The sequence below is a fragment of the Orcinus orca genome, chromosome 1 (genome assembly GCF_937001465.1).
Source record: "Orcinus orca chromosome 1, mOrcOrc1.1, whole genome shotgun sequence".
NCBI lineage: Eukaryota > Metazoa > Chordata > Mammalia > Artiodactyla > Delphinidae > Orcinus > Orcinus orca.
The window spans coordinates 198208482-198227534 of NC_064559.1; the positions used below are offsets into that span (position 1 = coordinate 198208482).

Below are 19053 nucleotides of genomic sequence, written 5' to 3' on the forward strand. Positions count from 1 at the left end.
AGAGCAGGCAGTATTTCTCAAGGAGGTTCTCTAGTTTGAAGTCCTTCCATTTCTGCATGGTGCATTCCCTCTACGTATACTGATGTTGGATCTTTCTAGCTTATCTGTCCCAACATCTGAATCTCAAGGCATGTTGTATACGGGCCAAAGAAGACACTAGCATGGGTTATATAGTGTCAGCTTTTACAGAGACAGACCACTTGTTGTTGAAGACTCAGGCATTTATGTTGGGCAGAGAATATAAGTAGTTGCTATTTGAATGTTTAGACCTACAGGGAGTGCTGCTCTGTGCATAGAATGGAAGTGTTGGTATTACTCTAAAAGTAGCATAAAGCTAGCGTGTACCACATGAACAAATGGCCACAGGAGCTCTGCTTAAAGGAAGTTTTCTCTTTGTCGTTTGAAAAGCATAGTTAACGTTGATGATCTGCAAGTAGAAGCTGCTCATTGGGATGACCCAGTTCCCTCTGGAGAAGGTGGATTTGATTCTCTGTTGTGTAGAGTCAGCGTAGCTGCTGGTAAAGACCTCAGACTCTGGAATGAGACTGTGGGTTCACATCCCTTGTAGAATTTACGTAGCCTCAGTTTCCTTAACTGTAAAATGTATAAAAGTTTCCTTAACTGTAAAAATTACACACTTTCAAGGTGTTATTTTAAGGATTAAATGTGTTAGTATATGTGAAGTGCTGAGAACAGAGCCTGACGCATAGTAAGTGCTCAGTAAATATTAGCTCTAATCGTATTCATATAATTACCTCTAAATTATCCCATGCCTTTACTCTTTCTGACTCTACTTGGCAGTTAGTCCGGATCCTGGTATGTCCCTCTGCCTCTCTAAAGCAACCTGAGTGTTATCCTTCCAAGGTAGTTGTCTTGATAGGAACTCATGGCAGTCGTCATCACGGTACCTCTTGGGATTCCAGGCTTCAGCGTGGCATGCTCTTGGAGTAATATCTTCCCTTGATGTGCATTCCCTTGTTTTTCTGGAGTATCAAAAATTATCATATATAATGTCTTAAAGCACCTGTATGTTCTCCCCCCCACCTTTTTTTTAAGAGAGAAAGAATAGAGGAAACATTTTTTAAATTAAGTTGCTTTTATTTGCCAGATTTCCTTTCCTTAGACTTAATTGCCTTAGAAGAATAGGTAGGGACAGTCTTCTCTTCGTCTCATCAGACTGTCACTGCTGAGGGTCTTGTGAGAGGCTCTTAGGCCATCTACCCCTCTGTCTGACACTGTCTCTCCTAGGCCGGCTCGCTGGCACAAAGCCAAGAAGGTTCAGCTGACCCCCGGGCAGACAGAGGTGAAGATCGACCTGCCTTTGCCAATAGTGGCTTCCAACCTGATGATTGAGTTTGCAGACTTCTATGAAAACTATCAGGCCTCCACGGAGACCCTGCAGTGCCCACGCTGTAGTGCCTCAGTCCCTGCCAACCCAGGGGTCTGTGGCAACTGTGGAGAGAATGTCTACCAGTGTCACAAATGCAGGTAAGTGAGTGGTTGTCACCCAGGCCAGGCACATTCCTTGTATTTTTCTGTAAGAGTCTCCTTGTGCTCAATTTCATTGTGTGGTGCCCTCATAATAACTACAGGATTATGGGTATGTAGAGTGCAGAGTTCAAGGGTGGAAAACGGGAGGGAAGGGGAAGAGTGGGGTGTGTGTGGGCGTGCGCATGCATGTGAATTCACGAGACCATCCAGTGGTGGGTGGTGCTGGGGTCCCTAGGTTTGGTTCTGGGTCTCCCTTTCTTGTTACCTGGTTGCTTAAGTCATCCTCACCTATTTGCTGCTGCCCCTCCGAGAGTCCCTGCAATAGTTTGCAGTGTATAGACGTGGCACGGTCCATCTCCTCTCCCTACAAATCCTCTGCTGCCCCCTGACCCAATCACTATGGTTTTTCAGATCCATCAACTATGATGAAAAGGACCCCTTCCTGTGCAATGCCTGTGGCTTCTGTAAATACGCTCGCTTCGACTTCATGCTCTATGCCAAGCCTTGCTGTGCAGTGGATCCCATTGAGAATGAAGAAGACCGGAAGAAGGTAAGGCCGCCTCCGTCCGAGACTCAGCAGGGCTTTGATCTGAGCTGTGGACTGAGCTGATGTGGGGAGTGTGCTTTTCCTTCTAGCTGAAGTTTTCTCAACTCAGCACTGTTAGGGCTCAGCTTTTGAGTGGCAACAAATAAGACAGATATATTGGAACACATGGTTTGTGTAGGATTTTGGAGACATGTTAATGAAACTAGAATATCTCAAGCGACAAATGACAAGATTTGGAAAGGCAGATAGAAGTGGGGTGACTTGCCCCGCATTTGTTCCACAGGCTGCTTCAAATTGCAGTGGCTGGCCTTCCCTCATTGTTGGCTTGTCCAGGGGCTAGTTCTCTGCCAGCCTGATGTGGTGGGACTGGATATGGGAGGACAGGGAAGAGGGGGGAACTGTCAGGATAGTCACTAGCAGCAGCAGCCTGGCAAAGCAAAAGAACACCTGGCTGTGGAGTCAGAAGGTTGAAAGTTCCAGTTCCACCTGTGCTTTTTAGTACTGTGTGACCTGGCATAAGTCACTGCTCTCAGCATCGTTTATTTATACGTATATCGTATACTTTGTGTATTATTAAAAATAACATGCCCTCCCCACAGGATTATTGTGAAGAATAGAAATAACGTATGAAACACAGTACCTGACCTAGAGGTCCCTGACCGATCACTCAGGGAAAATCTTCATGCTGACGAGCCTTCACGCACGCCCCTGTCTCTTCCTGTCTAGGCTGTTTCCAACATCAACACACTTCTGGACAAAGCTGATCGAGTGTATCACCAGCTGATGGGACATCGGCCACAGCTGGAGAACCTGCTCTGCAAAGTGAACGAGGCAGCTCCTGAAAAGCCGCAGGTAGTCCAAAGCTGGAGGGACATTTGGAGAGGGTTCTGGGTCAGAAGCAGACTAGCCCCTGGGTTAGGCCATCTCATGGTGGAAGGCTGACAGCTTCCCTCTTGGTTGCAGGATGACTCGGGGACGGCTGGGGGCATCAGTTCCACCTCAGCCAGTGTGAACCGGTACATCCTACAGTTGGCACAGGAGTACTGTGGAGACTGCAAGAACTCTTTCGATGAACTCTCCAAAATCATCCAGGTAGAGAACCGGGAGCAGCTGGACAGTGTGCTTTGTCGTGTGTTATCGATGTCGTTTCCAAAGCAGTTCTTTGCTCTCCCCCAGCAGCTCAGCTCCGGGGGTGCCCTTGCCCAGCCGCATAGCTTCTCACCCACAGCGGTTTTGGGTGCTCGGTAGAGAGCTGAGTTCAATCCGGAAAACAGAATAACGGAGATTATTATAGATGTGTTTTTCTTGACCATTCACAGCCCATCTTTTAGTAGAGGGGTTAACTGGTTTTAAAAAAATAAGGTGCCAAGGTTTTGTTCCTGTTTTTTCTGATAGACGTGTTTGCAGGCTTGAAGGGTAGGGCACACCAACTCCAGTCAACCAGGGTGGGCCATACGGTGGATGGCATGTTACAGACCCCACCCCCATGGGAGGGAAGGCTAGCCGCAGACAAGAGGAGCCAGGGTCCTTGTCCCTTAAGTTGCTGGTGTGCCATCTTTGCTACACGTGCCTACGTTCCTGACTGTTCTTTATGAGACAGTGTTACGTGGGAGTTAAGGGCGTGGGCCTTCTAACTCTGCCACTTACTTTGGTCAAGCCAACCCCTCTTCTAACTCTGCCACTTACTTTGGTCAAGCCAACCCCTCTAAGCTTGTTTCCTCCTCTATAAAATGGGGATAAAGTATCTAACTGGTAAGGTTATCAAGAGGGCTAAATTAGATAATGCATGTAAAGTGTTTTTTCAAACCAAAGCTGATTTCTAGTTAACTTCCTCTTTTTCTTTATTTTAATTGCTGATTTCTTTCTCCTTTGTCTTTTTTTTTTCCTTAGAAAGTTTTTGCTTCACGCAAAGAGTTGCTGGAATACGACCTTCAGCAGAGGGAAGCAGCCACCAAATCATCTCGGACCTCCGTGCAGCCCACCTTCACTGCCAGCCAGTACCGCGCCTTGTCCGTCCTGGGCTGTGGCCACACATCCTCCACCAAGTGCTACGGCTGCGCCTCGGCCGTCACAGAGCACTGTATCACCCTGCTCCGGGCCCTGGCCACCAACCCCGCCCTGAGGCACATCCTCGTCTCCCAGGGCCTCATCAGGGAGCTCTTTGATTATAATCTTCGCAGAGGCTCTGCGGCCATGCGGGAGGAGGTCCGCCAGCTCATGTGCCTCCTGACCCGGTCAGAGCTTGGCGCCGTGGTGACGGGGGCCGGTCATGCCTGCTCGTGCTTTGGTGGGGGCGGCAGCGGTGCTGGGAGCACCAGAGGGTGCACGGAACCGTGCTTCTCCCTGCCAAACAGCTTCGCTAGCTTATAATAGAGAAAAAAAAAATGGGAAGAGGTCCTGGGTATAGCTGAACAAACTTGGGGAGCATTTGAAGCCCAGGTTTCCGTGTAGGTAGTATGTTTGGCTTGTACTCGGTTGGTACCAGTGGGGTTTCCTGAGGAAGCAGTTTCTGAGTTTTGGTGAGGGAGGAGAAGGGTGCAGCGGGGCACTTGGACTCAAGACTCAAACAGAGGAAGGCAGTTGGAGCAGTGGAGCCTAGGGATTCAGAGCTTGGATCTGGATCAGAAAGACCCAGTATCGGATATTTTGTACTATGTGCCTTGGACACATTTCTTAACTTCTCTGAGCCTAAGGTTTCCTTATCTGAGAAATACTGACGGTGGCAAATATTTTAAAGGCTTGTGGTGAGGATAGACTAACATAATTCATGCAAGTAATAACTCATATTTGTGGAGTACTTAGTCTGTGCCCATGCAGTACCCACAGCTGGATTTGGATTATTTACTGAGTATGTTGCATAAGTTCTGCAACATGTTAGCTGGTTGGTAAGTATTACTTGCTATATTATTTATTCACTCATCTAACAAATATTTATTGAGCATCTGCTGAATGCTAGGCACCATTCTAAACTCTGAGGATACAGTGGTGGATGAAACAAAGTCCCCGCACTCATGTAGCTTACGTTCTAGAGGGGAGAAGGGCAGTAAACAGGTAATTACACGGTACAGTGTCAGGAGATTAGATGTGAAGAGCGGTACAGCTGGGATGGCAACTCTGATTGTGGGTGGGGTTGCTGCGGAGGATAAAGTGGTCAAGGACGACCTCTGAGGGGTGATACTTGAGCAGAGCCCTGCGTGAGGTGAGGGGGCAAGTCATGCAGATACTGAAGGCGCGGGCAGCACACAGAGGAAATAGCAAGTGTCAGGAGGAGAGGCAGGGGTGTGGCCGGGGTGTGAGGGGCGGGGGAGCCCTTGTGCATGGAGTGAAGGATACCAGTGGGGGAACAAAGGGGAGGGGATTTAGTGAGAGATCGCCAGGGCCCTGATCCTGTAGGGTCTCGTAGGCCATTATAAGGACTTGGATTTTATTCAAGACACGTTGGGAAGCAAGAAAGGGATGTGACACAATTCGTGGGTTTTTTTTATTATTAAAATATACATTATTACAAAGGGACACAGATGGGAAATGTGGATGCCTTGTGGGAAATGAAGTGAGGGCAGTTGGCGAAGATGAGGAAAGAGTTGTGGCCAAGGCTGAGAGTGGACATCTAGATTCTGGAGACTGACACACCAGGCAGTGTCTGGGGGCTGTGCAGCCTGGGATGTGGGCTGGGGAGAAAATCCCCCGTGTGTCAGTGCTGCTCTGTTCTCAGTCGGCGTCTCCTCCCAGGAAAGGCGGCTGGGGCGTGCCCTTTTTTTTACACAGCAGGGTTTTGTGGGGCTAGTGTGTCTTCTTGCCCCTGGGAAGGCTGGGTAGCCCTAGACATTGATTTCCTTTTCTCTGGGCTCCTTCAAGTGCAAAGGAGGGACACAGCCAATGGTGAATAACAGGACTCCTTTCTCTGCTTCCCTAGGGACAATCCAGAGGCCACCCAGCAAATGAACGACCTGATTATTGGCAAAGTCTCCACAGCCCTGAAGGGCCACTGGGCCAATCCTGATCTGGTGAGCAGGCTGGCCGTCTCCTCACTCTCTGCCTTCATTCCCTCGGCTTCCTCCCCGCCGGTCTCGTTTGCAGAGACGAGAGGGAGGGAGGGAGCGGCACATTTGCAGAGCTCATGTCCCACAAAGATTTTCCCAGGTCAGAGTCAACCTCAGAGAGAAGAGAAATGAGTGGTTGGCCCTGTGGAGGGTCTCCATCTCTCCACTGTCTCTCTGATGGTCCACCTGTGACCAGACGTTCTAATGCTGAGTCCCTGGATCTGAGCATGGACGTGAGCCCTAGTCCTGGGATTGACCCTGCAGACCCTCCTCTACTCATGTCTGTTCCTGTTGGCCTTCTAGGCAAGTAGCCTTCAGTATGAAATGCTGTTGCTGACAGACTCTATCTCGAAGGAGGACAGCTGCTGGGAGCTCCGCTTACGCTGTGGTGAGTTTGGGGGGACGTCTGGTTAGCAGCTTGCCAGAGAAAGGAGAGGAGGCTTCAGGGCGCAGTCCTAGGCGCAGGGCGGGAGAGGGCAGGGGAAGCTGTGCTTGGGCAGCCTTGCCACGGCAGGCGTGATGTGTTCTATGATCACGTGTGACTCTGCTTTTCCTTCCTCTGCCCAGCACTCAGCCTTTTCCTCATGGCCGTGAACATTAAGACTCCCGTGGTTGTTGAGAACATTACCCTCATGTGCCTGCGGATCTTGCAGAAGCTGATTAAACCACCTGCTCCCACCAGCAAGAAGAACAAGGTACGGGGCCAAGAGGGAGGGCGGGGTGCAGGCCCTGGCCAGCACCTGACCTGCCTCTAAAGGCCTCTGCTCACCTGAACTCGCTCTCCCTGGGCGGTACCGATGCTTCCTTTGCGGCAGTTCAGCGGAGATGGGTTGGGGTTTTTGAGAAGGAATGTTTCTCAGAGGGAACTCAAGAGAAAAACAAACACAGAAATACAAACGCATAGAACAAAGTGGTTAGCCGTGGAGGACTGCCTCTTTCTCCGGTCCCGTCAGATGACTCGCAGCTCCCAGAGGACACAGTGTTCTTTCCTACCCCTGTGCCTTTGTACGTGCAGTTTTGCGCAGTGGTGGAAGTCCTGGGCTCTGAGGCAGACCTCTTGATTTCAAATCCGAGCTCTTCCATTCACTAGCACTGTGACTTGGGCATGTTATTTAACTTAGGTTGCTTGGTTACCCCATCTATAAAATGGGAATACAGCTTCCACCTGAAGTGTTGGGAAGAGTAAATGACTTAATGCAGGTCAAGTGCTCAGAGCAGTGTCTGGCCCATGTTAATCCTTAATAACTGTTACTTGTGGCTGTATGGTGTCTCCTCTGCCTGGAATGCTCGCCTTCATTTTGTCAGCTGCTCCTTCAATTAACCAGTTCTCTGCTAGGCTGGCTATGAGCTCCTCGAATCCAGGGATTGTCTTACTAAGATGTTTTTATGTCCAGTGCATAGCGTGGTGTCTAGCATTATAATAGCCACTCAGCAAATCATTGTTAAGTGAATGAATAAAGCCAAGTTTTTAATCCTAAAATGGCCTAGCCACAGATGAACTTGCTTACACCAGTCGGGCCGTAATTCTTTCCCTTGGCCGTGCCTGAGGCCGTCAGTGCCTCTTATCCATCTTTGTAGTCCTTGGGCCATTCTCCTTCCTGCTCCATCCTGATGGAATCCCTTGGTGGGAAATGAAGTCTTCATTGTAGGATTCTGAGTAGTAAGCAGTAGGGAGGAAGCTGGGCAATGAACAGTTTACTCTGTTTCCCTTCCCTGGTCTGCCCGGACAGTCCTCAGACCCCGCTTCCTTCCCTTTGATGAAGGTTTACTTCGCCTCAGAGCTAAGTCTCAGCAAATAAAAATTGGTTGTTGATTGAAAAGAGGAACCTCATCCCCACGTAACTGTCATTTTTCCCACGGTGTGAGGTAAAAGATTTCCACAGGGTTCTTACTCTCTGAGCACTGAAGCCTCACATTTTGCTTAGTTTTAGCCTAAAGAGAGCAGCAGTTCTCAAAGTTTGGCTCATAGATCCCTGGGTGTTCCCAAGACTCCCAGGGAATCTGTGAGGTCAACATTGCTTTCATAATTACCCTAAGACGTGATTTGCCCTCTTCACTGTTTCGTGGCATTCGTGCTGATGGTGCCAAGTCAGTGATGGTGAGGCCACTGGAGGCTTAGCACGAAGAGGCTGTGGGCCCAGCTCCACTCAGAGCCGTGCTCTTCCCTGCCGTGCACTTTCCCTCTAGAGTGTCCTTGATGAAGCCTCGCAGGTTAATTTTAGTAAATCTTGACTCCTGAGTGCTAATCTTTTTTTTTAAATGATTTAAAAAATTTTATTTATTTAATTTATTTATTTATGGCTGTGTTGGGTCTTCGTTGCTGCGTGCAGGCTTCCTCTAGTTGTGGCGAGCGGGGCCTACTCTTCGTTGCGGTGCACGGGCTTCTCGTTGCGGTAGCTTCTCTTGTTGCGGAGCACAGGCTCTAGTCACGTGGGCTTCGGTAGTTGTGGCTCGTGGGCTCTAGAGTGCAGGCTCAGTAGTTGTGGCGCCCGGGCTTCATTGCTACGCAGCATGTGGGATCTTCCCGGACCAGGGCTCGAACCCGTGTCCCCTGCGTTGTCAGGCGGATTCTTAACCACTGCACCACCAGGGAAGGCCAGCTAATCTTTTTAATATTCAGCAAGACGATGTGCGAGGCCCAGAGACAGTGCCCTGGCGCACTGCAGCGCAGCGGTTGTCCTGGGGAAAAGCACTTGTGTGACTGCGCTGCAAGCTGAACGAGTTGCTCTTTTCATGGAACCCTGTTTGTGCTTGAAAGGAGGGCTGATGGGCAAATTGTGGTTGTTCAGAATTGGGTGTTTGGTAGACGTTTTCTTATGAAGTGAATAAAGTGAGCTTATCACTTAAAGAGGAATTGACGTAACTTGGTGAACCAGTATTTTCCAAACGACCAGTACATGTTACCGAATCATGTGAGAGTAAACGATGAATTTTAGTGGAATGGAATACGAAACATTTATTGATTGGTTTCAGATTCCTCATTCTAGCCAGTCTTTACGAACCTATAATTTGTTAAATTTTGGTTTAGTATTAAAGAAAAAATCCACAATTAATTGAAAAACCTATTACAATATTCTTTTTTCCAACTAAATATCTGTGTGAGTAGTACTTCACCTCAAACAACATATCACAACAGTTTGAACTCAGAAGCAGGTATAAGAATCCAGCTGTCTTATTAAGGCAGTCTTTAAACAGTTTCAAAAATATAAAGCAGTGCAACTCTTTTCTCTAGATTATTTTTGTTTTGGGAAATATAAAAAATGTTATTTAGGTTGCCAGGTAATGGATTTATTCTTACTTTTAAATGAATTCATAAATATTTTAAGAATTGCTGAACCTTAATTTTTAATAGGTACATATTGATGGAGAGAGCTACACACACAAGAACTCTTTGGAGTCAGTAATTTTTTTTTTTTTTTCGGTACGCGGGCCTCCCACTGCTGTGGCCTCTCCCGTTGGTGGAGCACAGGCTCCCGATGCGCAGGCTCAGCGGCCATGGCTCACAAGCCCAGCCACTCCACAGCATGTGGGACCCTCCGGGGCCGGGGCACGAACCCGTGTCTCCTGCATCGGCAGGCGGACTCTCAACCACTGCGCTACCAGGGAAGCCCTGGAGTCAGTAATTTTTAAGAGTAATGGGATCCTGAGGTCAAAAAGTTTGAGAACCCAGAGTCCTGGGGCTCTGCTGTGTAGGCTCCTTGGGATTAGTTATGGCTCTTTAAATTCTGGAGGCTGCTTAGTGACCCCTTGAAGATTTATGTTTGGGAAACTACAAATCAGCCTTGGGATAGGAATTAGTATATGTGGCTATAAGACTGTCTGCAGGAAGCCAGTTACACCTTATCCTGCACAGTCAAAATCAGTGACCCTAAGCTCAGCACGGAGTTGCTACTGCTAAATTAGATCAAAATGCTTTAAAGGAACATATGGGGGCATAAAAGACATGACTATTGATCCTTCAACATTCTTGCCTTTGCATATGTCCCCTTGGGGTGCCAGTGCTATTGTATTGCAGCTGTGGCTCAGATGTGCCCTCAGGCTCTCTCACCTTGTCCGCTTTCCTCCTGCAGGATGTTCCTGTCGAGGCCCTTACCACAGTTAAGCCATACTGCAATGAGATCCATGCCCAGGCTCAGCTCTGGCTCAAGAGAGACCCCAAGGCATCCTATGAAGCCTGGAAGAAGTGTCTTCCTATCAGAGGTGTGTCTGTCTCTTCATGAGAAATCGGTCATTCCTACCCCATCCCAGCAGCCCCACAATCCCCCCCTTTCTGTCCCTTTCTTCTCCTTACCTCTCCCTGCACCCCTTTGCCTGCCAGGGATCGATGGCAACGGGAAGTCCCCCAGCAAATCAGAGCTCCACCATCTCTATTTGACTGAGAAGTACGTGTGGCGGTGGAAGCAGTTCCTGAGTCGTCGGGGGAAGAGGACCTCCCCCTTGGATCTCAAGCTGGGCCACAACAACTGGCTGCGGCAAGTGAGTGAGCGTCTCCTGCGCCCCTCGCCCTGCTGTGCTGGCCTCAGATCCCGAGCAGGGTGTTTCTACTCCTCCCCACTTGTCTGCTCTGCTTTCTCTTCTTTCTCTTTGTTATTATTGCTTCCTTTCACATAGGTAGAGGTTCTCGGTTGCCGCCGCCAGCGTGGTGGACTGGCCGAAACAGAACTCTTTCCGCCTTCTCATCAAGCTCGTGATCTCTGGTCTCCTTCCTGACCACTGAACGGACCTGAGCCTCAGTGCCTGTACTCCCCTTTCTCCTTCCACCTTTCATATCTTCTGCTGTCCTCTTCCTCTTTCCAGCTAATGTTCTTAAAGATTAAAGTAATTATATTTTAGAGAATTCATTTGTCCATTGGTTCATAACATAAATAACTGGTTTACATTAAATGTTAAGTGTTCACCGTGTAGCTGTCCCCAAAATAGAATTATAGATGTCTTTGCTAAGGAGAATTCCTGCTTGTCTTTTTTCCTACTTCAGTCATCTTGGGTACATTCTCCAGAGTAGTTGATAGAGAAAATCTCCATGAAGAAGGTGGCTCTTAGGCAGCCTCTTTACCAGCCTGCAGCAGTCTGATCTTGTGTTAGCTGGTGATTTTTACCTTTAACCTTTCCTAGAGAGGTACTCAGAGGACTTCCTCTGGATGGGTGGCAGTTGACTGTGCCCTGCGGGGCCTGATGAGAGGCTGTTAGTTGAGCCGGGGCTTCTGTCCATACCCCACAGGTGCTTTTTACTCCCGCGACGCAGGCTGCACGGCAGGCAGCCTGTACCATAGTGGAAGCTCTGGCCACCATTCCCAGCCGCAAGCAGCAGGTCCTCGACCTCCTCACCAGGTACTGTTTGAGAGTGGGATGGGCAGGGTGGTTGGACTTCATCTCGAGCCCTTCCCACTTTCCCAGGGGAATCCATAGATCAGGGTGACTGGAGGCGCACCTGTGCTCTGTAACTGTCTCATTCCTTGTAGAAGATCACAGAAACAGAAAAGTTCTAAAAAGCTGAATTGTAGTGATAGTGCAATTGTAGTGGTAGTAGCAGTGGTGGTGGTGGTAATAGAGCAGCAGAATTTCAGCAGCTAGTATTTTTTGAGATCTTATGAGCTTATAAGTGCTTGGCATGCACTGTCTCATTTAATCCTTATCTGGGCTTAAAGTGGTTAATTAACTTATCTACTGGAAGGCAAGATTTGAATCCAGGCAGTCTAATTCCAAAGCCCACATTATTGGCCACTAAACTCTGGTAAACTTACCTTGTGAGTGACTCAGTCACAGCCATACTCGTGCTGCCCCAGTAACCGCCATTCATATTTTGGTGCTTTATTGTTCCAAACGTGTATAGTTTGTTGCACTGCATTCCCTGTTGTGTGCTCTTGAGCTTTCCCCAAGTGTGGGGAGTTCCCGAGTGGGGAGTTTGGGGTTTTCTCGCCCCACCCCCTTCCTTCCATGGAAGAGGGAGTGAAGGACAGCAGAGGCATGAAAGATGGAAGAAGCAAAGAGGAGCTGTCAGGACTGTTGCAGCTGTTTGAGTTCTTTCTCAGTGCCTGTCTCTCCATGGCAGTTACCTGGACGAGTTGAGCGTAGCCGGGGAGTGTGCCGCCGAGTACCTGGCGCTCTACCAGAAGCTCATCACTTCAGCTCACTGGAAAGTCTACCTGGCAGCTCGAGGAGTCCTGCCCTACGTGGGCAACCTCATCACCAAGGTACCTCCGTCTCACCCAGCCCAGCAGAGCCCCTTTCCCTAGCTCTGCTTTCGTTGTCCTCTTTCTCTGCGTGAACTTTGTGGTGTTCTTTTATACCAAGAAGAAACATTTGTTGAAAATGCAGGCATACCTTGCCTTATTGCACTTTGCAGGCGACTGCGGGTTTTTGATAAATTGAAGGTTTGTGGCAATGCTGCATCATAAGACTATCGGCGCCATTTTTCCAACAACATTAGTTTTTAATTAAGGTATAGACATTGTTTTCTTAGACATAAGCTATTGCACACTTACTAGATTACTGTCAAGTGTAGACGTGAGTTTTATATTCATGGGAAAAAACAAACAAATTTGTGTGACTCGCTTTATTGCAGTAATCGCTTTATTGCAGTGGTCTGGAACTGACCCTGCAGTATTTCTGAGATCTGCGTGTGGTTACTTCTGTGACTTCATTGTGTTCATCATGAGGTTATGCAGTCTGTTGGGGTCACTTGGACTGTTCTCCATTTTTAAGCAGTCCCTTAACGTCATTGCAACTGTCCTTGGCTTCTTGGAAAGGAGTTCTGCAAAGTTCTGCAAATGCTCTCTCAGCTTGAGAGAGCATTAGAATAAAAAGATGGTGCTGCCAGTTCCTGGACCAGTGGTGGGGTGGACCAGTGTCGTTGGCAGTGCTGTCACACTAACTGTGCTTATTGTCCTGTTTAGGAAATAGCCCGCTTGTTGGCCCTGGAGGAGGCCACCCTGAGCACTGATCTGCAGCAGGGCTATGCCCTCAAGAGTCTCACAGGTAGAGAGAGCCTCCCAGCCCTTCCTTTAGGGCACCCTGGGTATAGTTTGGGGACTGACCTTTAGTTCCTTGGTTGCTGTGGTTGACTCTCTTCTCTCTCATGTTGACCACACTGCACTTTTGAGGTCTGCGTTTTTCTCCTCAGGGATGGCTTTACGTCTTTTTTTTTTTTTTTTTTTGCGGTACGTGGGCCTCTCACTGTTGTGGCCTCTCCTGTTGCGGAGCACAGGCTCCGGACGCGCAGGCTCAGCGGCCATGGCTCACGGGCCCAGCCGCTCCGCGGCACGTGGGATCTTCCCGGACCGGGGCACGAACCCGTGTCCCCTGCGTCGGCAGGCAGACTCTCAACCACTGCGCCACCAGGGAAGCCCTCTCCTCAGGGATGGCTTTATGTCTTTGAGCATCTGTTGGCTATTGACCAGTTCACATCATTGAGCATGCCCCATGCCAAGCACAAAGATAGTGTTTCCCTGCTTTTGAGTTGCCCGTCATCTTTTGAGGATGAATTAAGCCTTCTTTGCTTAATTCTCATTCGGAACTCTTGTAGCAACTTTTTCCTGTCCCCACAGGCCTTCTTTCCTCCTTCGTGGAGGTGGAATCCATCAAAAGGCACTTTAAAAGTCGCTTGGTGGGTACTGTGCTGAATGGATACCTGTGCTTGCGGAAGCTGGTGGTGCAGAGGACCAAGCTGATTGACGAGACCCAGGACATGCTGCTGGAGATGCTGGAGGACATGACCACAGGTAGCACCACCCAGCAGCCTGCAGCCCGAGATTCCCATGTCCCTTCTGGCTCCACTTAGGTACACTGGTCTGATTTCCCCAACTTCCTCAGAGCCAGAGCAAGGGCAGCAAACATCTCACATTCAAGGAAAGAAGGAGAAGAAATTTCTCTTGAGACTGTTGGTTCTTGGGGTTATAAAATTCCATTGCTGGCCTCAGTCATTTGGGACTTATTTTATACTGGCTGCGCCATGTAGCTTGTGGGATCTTAGTTCCCCGACCAGGGATCGAACCCGTGCCCCCCTGCAGTGGAAGCACAGAGTCCTAACCACTGGACTGCCAGGGAGTTCCCAGTTTTGACTTTTTATATTGAGCTCATAGTGTGGGAAGAGGTCAAAAGTTCTCATGTTGGTGTCTTTCACTGGTGCTGGAAGATTCTCAGCCATCATCTCTTCAGTTGCCTCTGCTCTCTTCTTTCTCCTTGTCCTTGTGGAGCTCCACTCTCTGTCATCCCTGTGTCTTCCTCTCTCTTTCGTAGTGTCCATCTCATTGTATCTTTATGTTGATTTTGGATAATGTCTTCCATCCTGTACCGTGTCATTCAGTTCATTAATTTTTTCTTCACTCTGTTATCTTTTTAATCTACCCATTGAATTCTTGCAGTTCTGTGTAGACTTTATAGTCTCTAGTTTTTTACTGACATTTCCTCCTCCTTTTACAGTCTTTCAGCAAAGCAAACTTATTTCTGTGTCTGATGATTCTAAAATTTGAAGTATTTATTGATCTAATTCTGTTGTTTGTTTTTTTGGCTCTTGCTTATGGTGCCTTAAATCTTTTTGCATTTTGTGGTTTTTTTGACTGTGAGCTCGTGTTTTGAGGGTTTATCTGTGGAAATTCTTCAGGACCCGAGTCAAAGGAGGGTTTTTCCAGAGAAGATTTGTAACCGCTTCTGTGAGGCATCTCAGGGTACAGCCATCCCAGGGCCGCCTTCAACAAAGTTCTGACCTTAGATTTTTCAGACCTCCTAGATAGTGTGAGCCACAAACGCCTGTGAGGAACAGCTTGTTGTGAGTTCTTGGAGATTTTTTTCCCCCCTCTACTCAGTGCCGCATTTTGAGGGAAGACAATGTCCTTTCATTGATTTGCTTGGGGGAAAGGGAGAGTTCTTTTTAGTTGACCCTTACACCAAGGATGTAGCTCTTTTGGGGTACCAGGTTTACATGTATGTGTATACGGGGTGGTTCCTGCCAGATTCTCCACCTTGGCAGATTTGTGGTTTTGTATCCAGCTCTCAGATCCTGGCAGGTTATTGAAATGAAAGCTCATGGCAAAAATTCGCCTCAGTGCTTTGCTAACCTCCCTGGGTTCCCAATTTTTCTTAATTTTGGGGCTGTGGCTTTCTTTGCTAGTGGGGCAGTTCACTGATACCTTTTTATTCAATATTTTAAATTGTTTTTAAGTGGAGGAGTGGAAAGTAGGTCAGGGGACATAGTCTGCTGTATTGCCAGACACGGAGGTCCTTCTGGTGCCATTTTCAGCTGTCTTGCTGAGCTGGTTTGTGACCTTGGCAACTGGACCCTTTTCAAGAGCGTTATTACAGCACTTGCATATATGACTTGAAGTTTATCTCTTTCATTTATAGAGGGCGATCTACTTAACCTTTTAGAATGAAACTGAAAACTATAACTTCCTTTTGATTTGACTGGAATGCAGTTAGGATCATTATTTGACATTTTTGGGTACCTATTTTGGGCAAGAGGATGCAAGGTTATAATTCCCAGAGGGAGCAAGACGTGTACACAACTAACTGTGCTGCTCTGTGTTGACTTGGGTATTAAGGCTTTCAAATGGAATGTGGTCTGAGTATGAGAATCAGTCAGCTTCAGGTTTCCAGTTGAAATACTGATATTGCCACATAGGACATTGAAAGACTTGCTAGGCAGAAAGAATCTGTCAGTGACGGAACTTCATTTAAAGTCTCATCTTAGTTTCCGTGTGTGAAGCTCTTTCCTAACTGACTTGGCCACACTGATTTCTGGTAGGTACAGAATCGGAAACCAAGGCTTTCATGGCCGTGTGCATTGAGACAGCCAAGCGCTACAATCTGGATGACTACCGGACTCCTGTCTTCATCTTTGAGAGGCTCTGCAGCATCATCTATCCTGTAAGCATGAGCAGTGGTGCTTCCCGTGGCTCTCGGGGTGTCAGCATGAGCCATTTCTCCATGAAGCCTCTTGCTGATTCATTATAGTCATGGGTAATCGTACCAACGGTGGCCTGTTCAGGCAGTGTTTTAGGAAGCACCGCATGTAAAACAGAAGCAACCTCATAATATTCCCGTTCCACATGGTGGGAAATCTAAAGACCTTCCCTGGTCTCATTTCCTAGATTCAGAGTCAAAATCAATCTTTCTTTTTGAGCTAGGTCTGGCGCCCCGTTGCCCAGATCCTGGTATTAATCCAATATGCTGTGGAAGAAGCAATGCTGAGCTAGGGCGTAAGGAAATTTTCACCCCCCTCCTTCTTTCCCTGCCCATGTTCTGTGCACGCTTGGATGCCGGCGTACTTGTTTCCGTAGCCCGAACTATATAGAAGCGTGGTATGATCCAAAGATCCCCTCCTGTTATTGAGGAAGAATGAAGAACACTGGCATCGTCAGTTAACGATGAGAGATCAGTGGGGTTGGGCGTGCCTGAATATTGTATAATATAGAGAAGACCCTTTCCTTGACTGGAGGGTCACCAGGGACAAAGTCGTCTGGCCCCAGATTGGTTGGCATCGCATGAGACGAGCAGGAGGAGAGCCCTCTCTGCCCTCGTGTCAGTGATCCAGCTTTCATGGGTCACTCCTCGTCTGCTTATTTTGTTAGGCTTTCCCTTCTAATCTCCCCTTAAGTTTCAGAGGACGTGCTTGATATTTAAGGCTATTTGAATTATATTTGGATTTTTGAATCACCTCTGAGCTTCTTATCCTTTATGTCTTTAAATGTGTAAGGGGCTGGATGAGTTTCGTGTGTTTTCCTCAGGGTGTCCGTGAGCAAGGTAGCATGGTCTAAATCAAAAAGGTCTCTGCCATCCCTCTGTACGTATACTTATGCCATCCCTTCTGCTTCCTTCTTTCCTTTAGGAGGAGAATGAAGTCACTGAGTTCTTTGTGACCCTGGAGAAGGATCCCCAACAAGAAGACTTCTTACAGGGCAGGATGCCTGGGAACCCGTACAGCAGCAATGAGCCAGGCATTGGGCCACTCATGAGGGATATAAAGAACAAGATTTGCCAGGACTGTGACTTGGTGGCTCTCCTGGAGGATGATAGTGGAATGGAGGTAACAAGCATAGGACACCACTGTCATGGTTAGGGTTCCTTTCCCTCAGGAGCCGATTAACACTGGGCCTCTGTAAATGCGGGCCAAGGATCTCCACCTACCTACCCCACCTGGTGTTCAGGGTAATTACCTGTAAAGGGCTCTGCCCACTGCCTGGCACGTGGGAAGCAAATGGTTGGTGACTGTTGCTTGTCATGGCGCAGGCTTTTATTGTTCTTGTTGCTGTGGCAGAGGCTTTCCAGGGATTCCAAGTTAATTAAGCTCCCTAAATACTGGCACTTTAGCCCCTGTGCAGATTTCTGGCCTTGTATCTGGTACCTTCTGGCAGACAACACTAGGGTCTGGTGTTATCGTATACATGGTGAAAAGCTTGTTGGTGAAATAGAGAAAATTGTCTTCTTTGGTGCTGAGCTGAAATGGATTCAGGATAGGAGAAGGTCCTCAGCAGTTTTTTAACCTGGAGTCCATGGTTTGGGTTAAAGCTGTTTGTAACCCCTGAACTTGTGCACAAAATTCTGCGTGTTGCGCACACATGTGCATTTCTTAGAGAGAGAGAGTCGATAGGTCCCTGACGCACAGACGTTATGCCATAAAGCGCCCTTTGATCTTGAAATTTACTTGCCTTACAATTATTTCCAAATAACAGCATCATTTTCTTTTCTGTTCAGCTTCTAGTGAACAATAAAATCATTAGTTTGGACCTTCCTGTGGCCGAGGTTTACAAGAAGGTCTGGTGTACCACGAATGAGGTATGTGCTTGTTTTCTTGCTTGGAGGTGTGGTTTGACTTGCAGGCTTGTACTAGGAAGAGCCGTTGTTCATCGTCAGGTGAACCCAGGTGGTAGCAGCATGTAAGGACCTTTACTTCCCCTGTCGGTGTTGGTGTGGAGAAAACCGGTCACCTTGTCCTCCTTGTGAGGCAGCTTACTGGTGAGGGGAGAGGAGTTTCAGGAGGGGTGAGCGTTTCCTGGCCGTGCAGCCGGCCCGGGCAAAGTCTGAGGAAGCCCGGTGATGGGGAGGGCTTGCTGTCAAGAGTGGACACCTCTTGACTGAGATTAATCTCAACTATTATGGGCTTGCTCACTTTCCAGAACATTTTCCAGTACTGTGTCGAGGAGCATAGTTTTTATTTTACTAGTTGGGAAATTGAGACTCAAAAGGCAGTTGTTCTGAAGGAGTGGAAAAGGGAAATGAAGGAAGCATGGCGCTGTGGTCCTTTTGGCCACCTCAGTACCATTTGTCCGCTTATAAAAGTCAGATATTCCACTTCCCCCACTGACATTTTAGCATCAAAACAACCATACAGATTTAATCCCTGATGCACCTAAAAAATTCAGAACAAGCTTCTCTGGGCGCCCTTGTAAATGGTGGTATGGAACCCAAAGAATATACATCGTCAGCCTCCCCTTTTGAACCAGGAGGCAAGAAGTTGGGGATCATTTGTCCCTCCCATTAATGTGCTTAATCCACCAAGGGGTTCTTCTGGCGAAGTCTGGAGTTTGTGGCACCTTTTTATCCGGGCGTTCATCAGCTTCCCTTTTTACTTTATCCCCCATTTCCCTGATAAGCAGCCCATCTCTTCAGCTACAGACAAGTGTCTGTTTTCTGTGTCTCTCTCTTTCTGTCCATGGTCTATGGCTGTCCCCTCTCTTAGTTCCCACTGGGCTTCCACAGCTGGAAATGCTCTGGGACCTGGCCTGACAGGTTCTCTCCCTCCAGGGTTTCGTCTCCTGAAGCTGAGCATGGCTTAGAGGCAGGCAGCTTGAATTAGTATGGTACCTGCTCTCCCACTTAATTTGCTAGAATGTAACTTCAAGCCTCCGTTTCTCACCTCCAAAATGAGGATAATACTACCTGTGCTAGAGTGCCTAAGCTGGTACCTGGTGGAGAGTGAAGTCTCAGGATCCTCCAGTTTAGGAAAGTTGCTGGAATCTTCTAATTTACAAGACTTATTTC

At 48.0% G+C, this 19053-nt stretch overlaps 1 protein-coding gene across 10 annotated transcripts in view; it reads left to right on the plus strand.

Annotated features, from left to right (window-relative positions):
• The window catches only part of UBR4 (ubiquitin protein ligase E3 component n-recognin 4), a 127950-nt gene that overhangs the window by 85174 nt on the left and 23723 nt on the right, over positions 1 to 19053 (plus strand). For all 10 annotated transcript variants that reach the window (XM_033433099.2, XM_033433101.2, XM_033433102.2 and 7 more), the window contains 17 exons: positions 1249 to 1488; positions 1903 to 2041; positions 2765 to 2890; positions 3002 to 3130; positions 3929 to 4272; positions 5952 to 6042; positions 6382 to 6466; positions 6646 to 6773; positions 10149 to 10278; positions 10397 to 10554; positions 11297 to 11406; positions 12128 to 12269; positions 12972 to 13053; positions 13623 to 13796; positions 15818 to 15939; positions 16901 to 17098; positions 17767 to 17847. In XM_033433099.2, coding sequence (XP_033288990.2) covers positions 1249 to 1488; positions 1903 to 2041; positions 2765 to 2890; positions 3002 to 3130; positions 3929 to 4272; positions 5952 to 6042; positions 6382 to 6466; positions 6646 to 6773; positions 10149 to 10278; positions 10397 to 10554; positions 11297 to 11406; positions 12128 to 12269; positions 12972 to 13053; positions 13623 to 13796; positions 15818 to 15939; positions 16901 to 17098; positions 17767 to 17847 — 2479 coding nt within the window. The remainder of the gene's footprint in view (positions 1 to 1248; positions 1489 to 1902; positions 2042 to 2764; positions 2891 to 3001; positions 3131 to 3928; positions 4273 to 5951; positions 6043 to 6381; positions 6467 to 6645; positions 6774 to 10148; positions 10279 to 10396; positions 10555 to 11296; positions 11407 to 12127; positions 12270 to 12971; positions 13054 to 13622; positions 13797 to 15817; positions 15940 to 16900; positions 17099 to 17766; positions 17848 to 19053) is intronic.